Raw genomic sequence first — 6,000 nt, 5'->3', positions numbered from 1 at the left:
TTCTTCCCGACCTCTCCGCCCCCACCCCCTCATTTATCTCAGCCCCCTGACCCACAAGCCTCATTCCTGATAAAGAGCTTATGTCCGAAACACTGACTCTCCTGCTTCTCGGATGCTGCCTGACCTACTGTGCTTTTCCAGCATTACTCTTGGCTGATCTCCAGCTTCTGCAGTCCTCACTTTCTCCTTTGTGACTCAAAACAAAGTCTCACAAATCCCAGAAGTTCAGATCTGATTCTCAATCTGCACGGAGTTGGAGGTTCCCCTGTACTCTCACCAACTTTATCTCCAAATGAAAGAATAGGAAGTGGTAGAAGTGCGCATATGGGTCTGTTGCATGCATTGTGTATTTGCGGGCAGCTGTTGGGTGTGTGTGTGTTGCATGAGTGCATTTGTGTTGTGTGAGAGGGGAAGAAATATGGGTGGCTTGGATGGGGCTGGGAAACTGGACACTGAACTCAAAAATACTAAAATTAAGTTTGATCTAATCAAAACAGCCATATCAATTAATTTTGTTTTAATTGTGCCCAGAGATTAAATAGCAGAAAACTCCATGAGTTAAATCTATCGTAGGAACAAAACCAAATGAAATTAGTTTGGGATAAAATGCAATGTTCACACAACATTAATGAATGTTGTTTTTGGGAAGGGAAGTCCTGTTCTTGATTAGTCTGGCCTAAATGTTACTCCAGACCCACCAGCAATATGACTGATTCCTAACTGCCCTCTGGACAATTCAGGTTAAGCAACAAATGCTAGTCCAGCCAGCAATCCCTACATCCCAGGAAAAAATAAATTCTGTTTTTAAACACAAAATAACTTGATATAGCCCTTGTTCATTAAGTTTCATCACAATGCAACTGTCTGTTTATGTCTGGGTGTGGTGCAAATTAATGTGGAAAACATCACAGCCTCTGGAAACAGCTTGATGCAAGTCATATAGAAAATCTTGGCAGTGCCCTATTGAAGAATTGAATGAAGTCTCTGATGGTTATATAACTGGCCGCAAAACTTTGATATACACAACTATGAATTAAAGAAGAACACATCATCAAACCACTTGTATGGAATTGGGCCTGGGGCAAGCAGACAAAAAAAAAACCAGGATGAAACTTGCTTGTCGAGAAGTGGCCAATCATTGGTTTCTAATGATTTGCAGTGACCACTGTTCACAGCCACAACTCAACTTTACAGTTCTGCTCTGTTGTATTCTTCCAAGCATAGGCAAAATCTGGGAGAAAGCAAGGACTGCAGATGCTGGAGTACCAGAGTTAAAAAATGTGGTGCTGGAAAAACACAGCAGGTCAGGCAGCATCCAGGAAGAAGGGCTTATGCCCGAAACATCGATTCTCCTGCTCCTCGGATGCTGCGTTTTTCCAGCACCACATTTTTCAACACAGGCAAAATCTGGGAAAACAATCCAAGCTGTATGGGGAATTGGATAGAAGAGTTCAGATTCCTGGAGGAACTGCAACTTGTGAATAACAGATGGTGTCATTTTGAACATGGGCTAGGACCAATATCCTTTCAGAGATTAACAAGAGCCATGAAGGACATAAAATGCTTGAGGCAGGGAGTAAACAAGAAAAGTGTATACTGTTAAAAGGTATAACTGAGTCAGAGGCCAAAAAAAGAGAGAGGGTATCAAAAGAACACAACAGATTAAAGAAGAAAGCTGCAAGTGATAAAACAGGAAATGCAAACTAAAACCCTCTGCCTATTGATGCAAAGTGTATAAAAAACAAAATTGTCACCCAGAATCGTTAAGTAAATTAGAATTTCATGATATCACAGCAGTAACTAAAACGGAATTGTAACAGGGTCAGGTCTGGAACAATATGCTAGAACTCCAGCAAAAGTCATTAATACTCCCACACCAACAAACAGTAACCACTTACATTCTTTGATAAACAAGTAGGTGATCGTCAGCATGACAGTGTGACCGCTGTATAGAAAATCTCCACACATGATATGCGAGCCAGTAATCGAAAGACCTCCGCCAGAGATCAACTTTAAAATTCTTTGCAGCTTGGCCTGAGAGTCTCCATACAGCTGGGAGAGAGCAAAACAACCATGGATAAGAAATAGCAGGCTGACAATTTATGATCCCTGCTATTCAAGGCACATCCAGTCCAGACACTATACACCCACTGTGGCTCCCAGCTTGGGGTTGAGAATGAGTTTGGAAGATGCAAGAGTGTAATTGATACCAGTTATCCTCTCCGTGCCTTTGAGAGCAAGAAAAAAAAAGACAACTTTGGTTTTTAGGTACCATCAAGCAGACAGACAATCTCATTCAAAGGAACCAACTGAAAAACAAGGTGAGCAGTTAATATGCATTCTTCCAATAAAGCCTCAATATGAACCCTAGAAACATTTGCAGCTATCTTCTTTCCTAAATAAATAGATGTGAAATGAATGCAATGCAATGTTTGGATAAATAGTTTAATGGATTTAAGGCTTTGATTATGAAGATGCCCAAGATAAGTTTGTCTGTGAGATTTCAGAAAAACCCAGTACTTTGCACAGCCACTTGAACTGTAAGCCCGTTATATACTGTTCCATTTTTTCAAATGTGGGGAAGCAAACCTGCCTCAGCTGTCTTTTACTGGAACCCATTTTGCCCTTTTCACATCTATTATTTACACCTATCTTATATCTTAATTTGTCCTTGGCTACCACTGACACGCACTGGGCGCCCTCACCATCTGCTCCACTCACCTTTAATATCATTAAAAACCTCGCAATTTCCAGCCCCCCAACTGAAAGTTCTGAAAAATATTAAGTCGGATTTGAAGCACTAACTCGTTTCTCTCACCCCAGATGCTGCTGGTCCTGCTGAGTTTCTTCAACAATTTCTTTGTGAGGAACACAAGTTGGAGATGGGCTACAATGCTGTAGCTACACATTTCTAATGTGCAAGTTCTATGACCAGAGTTTCATGCTAAGATATTACCTCTATTTTAGGAATGATTCAGTGTTAGTTAATTGATGTGAAAGTTTCAATTTGTTTTATCAGAAGCATAGGAAATCATTTTCAAATTTCTTCCTTCAAGAAACCCTTTAGGTACATCATTCAAATCCAAATGACCTTCTCAAATCATTGCTGGACCCTTCCCACCTCCTTTTGGAACATCAATACCCAGAAGCAAAACATTCCCTTGCTATAAATAATGTTGAATTTATATTTAACAAGTAACATGGCTGCTAGATAGTATTATGGATGAGAATGCTGATCTCCCTCTTACGGAGTCAATTGTAGCTGTCCGACAACACCCTCCCACTCAATCTCTACAACTGGGATTAGTCAAATTGCTGCTAAGCTAGGAACTGTCCCCAGATGGTTTTTGTACCTCACAATAGACGGGTCCTTAGCAATAGTGAAATCTCATTAGGCAATCAAAAATAAAATTACCAAATGCAGAGCGATTTATTTTTAAAAAGGTGAGGACCTTACCTTTGGTGCACACTGGAAATGCATGCCAGGCACAGGTAAAGTGGTGATGTACATGGTGATACACCTGTACAGGTACAGAGTTCCCATTATGAAGAAAAACCTACGCCCCACAATCGACCTGCAATGGGAAGAAAAGTCTGCAAAGTCAACTCAGAGCTAAACTAAACTATTCAGCTGTAGAGATCTCACTATTGTACCACATAGAAATAGCATTGTAATAATAACACGCAACAAGTGTCCAAATCTCGGTTCCAATTCCAGAGGCTTCTGAATATGCACTGGTTTATGGCAAAAAAGGGATGAATTATTCATCAGTATACATTCACCCTGACGTCCACAACCAGGCTGCACTGACCCGTTAGGGTATAATTCCCCAAGTGACCATTATTCCTGAGAGATTATTTGTCTAAAGTGCCAAATGACTATCTGACATTTGTTTGGTGGGGGTGGGGAAATTTCGGCAGTCACTGCAGGATAGCAAAAAGCAACGATAGCTCTTAGTGGAATTCCCGCTGGAGGGTAAACTTGCCTAAATGTAAGTTTTTAACTCAAATGATGCAATTTGGTGGCAGTGTACATACGTAGCATCCACATCATACAGTGCTTGGAGTGGCCTCAGGAAGTCCCAAAATATTTAATAACATTGAAGCGCTATTGAAATATAGTCACCGTTATATTTCTGAGTCAGGATGGTGAGTAAATGTATCACTGTTCATTCAGGGTCGCTGGATCAAAATCCTGGAAGTCCCTCTTAAGGGCATTCTGGGTCTCCCTATCACACATGGACTGCAGCAGTTCAAGGCAGTAGCTCACCAGCACCTTTTCAAATGGCTACTAGCGACGGGCAATGAATGTTGGTCCATCCAGTGACAACCACATCCCATGTGAGTAAATATAATATCAGTAACGAGGCAGCCAATTTGCACACAGGAAACTCCCAAAACAAATGACTGAATTTGTTTACATTAAAATATCAAGTGACCCATTTGTGCCCCTCCTGTGATTCCTATTTCCAATGAATCCAAACTAATATGTTAATCCCTAAACCATGAGCTTTTACCGCCATGACAGTTTTAAAAGTGTCTAACAGAAACTATTCAACCCATCCTATCTAGACAGATTCACCAGCTGAGGATTGTCTTGATGCCTTTTCTCGGAAACCTGCACATTGGTTATTTGATTGGAAACAATGCCTCAATTGAATTTGCCTCTGCCACATTTCCAGGCAATGCATTCTCAACCCTAACCCTAACCCTAATGACTCACTGATAAAGTTTTTTTTTCTCTCCCACATTGCATTCTCTTCTTTTGCAAAACACTAAATTTGCACCCTCTCATTCTTCATTTTATGAGTGGGAGCAGTTTCTCCCCATCTGCTCTCTCCAGGCCTCTATTGATTTGAAAGATTTAAATCAAACCTCCTCTCAGCCATCTCCTCCCCAAGGAGAAAACGGTCTGAGCATCTCCAATACTCCCTCACCTATGAAGAGGAGAAATTTCAGTTAGATGTACACTTCAAATGTAGCACCTAGTCAACTGCCTTCTGTGAATCGAAGTTCAATATACCCACTGGTTACCACTCACTGAGGTTGCTTGTTACTTCCATAAAAACTGCAAAAAAAAAAATTACAAAACCACGATCAGTGCGATGGCATTGAGATTTTCTTACTGTCCTGTTATAACCTCCATTATAATAAAATCCAAGCAATTTCCCAATGACAGCTTTTCCAATATTTTGTGTTTCGGCTTTCACTTCAGATTTCCAGCCTTTGTGCTATTTAGTTTTGTATTGATGTTATTATCTCTTTATGTTGCCTATAGAGGTTCAATTTCTGGACCTCTATTCACACCTCCGCCCCTTCCCAACCCCCACAAAGTCTGGCAACCCAACAATGAGCGCCTCACTCTGGAAAGAATTTAGGTTGGGTGAACATAAACCAGACTAGCTGAAAGCCGACTGCAGAACTCTCAGCTCAGTGAAATGGAAAATACATGGTTCCAGATCACATATTAGCGCTTCCCCAAGCAATGATTTACAACTTTAAAAAAAATATACAGAAATGGTTATATGATGCAATGATGCCAAACAAAACTAGTGTGGGGCTGGGGAAGCTTGTTGCCACCATCTTCTTTCCTTGACTGGGTCGAAGGGCCTACTTTAGTTTACATAGGTGAGGGGGGGGGGGGGGGAAAAAGAGAAGGGGGTAAAAAGAAAAAATAGGTGTGGGTGAGTGGGGTTGATGGTCTCATAGTATAAAATTGCTAGACTATTAATCCAGTGACCATGGGAAAGTTTGGGCACCTGGATTCGAATTTGAATTCAACTGAAATAAATCTGGAGTTTAGTGATGCCCGGGTAACCGTTGTTGATTGCTGTGGAGAGCCCATCTGGTTCACTGTTGTCCTATGGGGAAGGAAATCTGCCATCTGGTCTGGCCTACATGTGACTCCAGCAACATGGCTGACTCTTAACTATCAATGAGGGATGTGCAATAAATGCTGGCCAGTAACACACATCCTGTGAATGAATGAAAAAAATCATA

The 6,000-nt window shown here is 41.1% G+C and overlaps 1 protein-coding gene across 1 annotated transcript in view; it reads right to left on the bottom strand.

Annotated features, from left to right (window-relative positions):
- The window catches only part of sgms2a (sphingomyelin synthase 2a), a 73,056-nt gene that overhangs the window by 10,494 nt on the left and 56,562 nt on the right, over window positions 1-6,000 (bottom strand). The window contains 2 exon segments of the mRNA XM_043673961.1: window positions 1,899-2,052; window positions 3,458-3,575. Of these exon segments, the coding sequence (XP_043529896.1) occupies window positions 1,899-2,052; window positions 3,458-3,575 (272 nt within the window).

The sequence above is a fragment of the Chiloscyllium plagiosum genome, chromosome 32 (genome assembly GCF_004010195.1).
Source record: "Chiloscyllium plagiosum isolate BGI_BamShark_2017 chromosome 32, ASM401019v2, whole genome shotgun sequence".
NCBI lineage: Eukaryota > Metazoa > Chordata > Chondrichthyes > Orectolobiformes > Hemiscylliidae > Chiloscyllium > Chiloscyllium plagiosum.
Note: the sequence above shows the minus strand (reverse complement) of the source record. Positions and strands in the feature narration are given on the sequence as shown.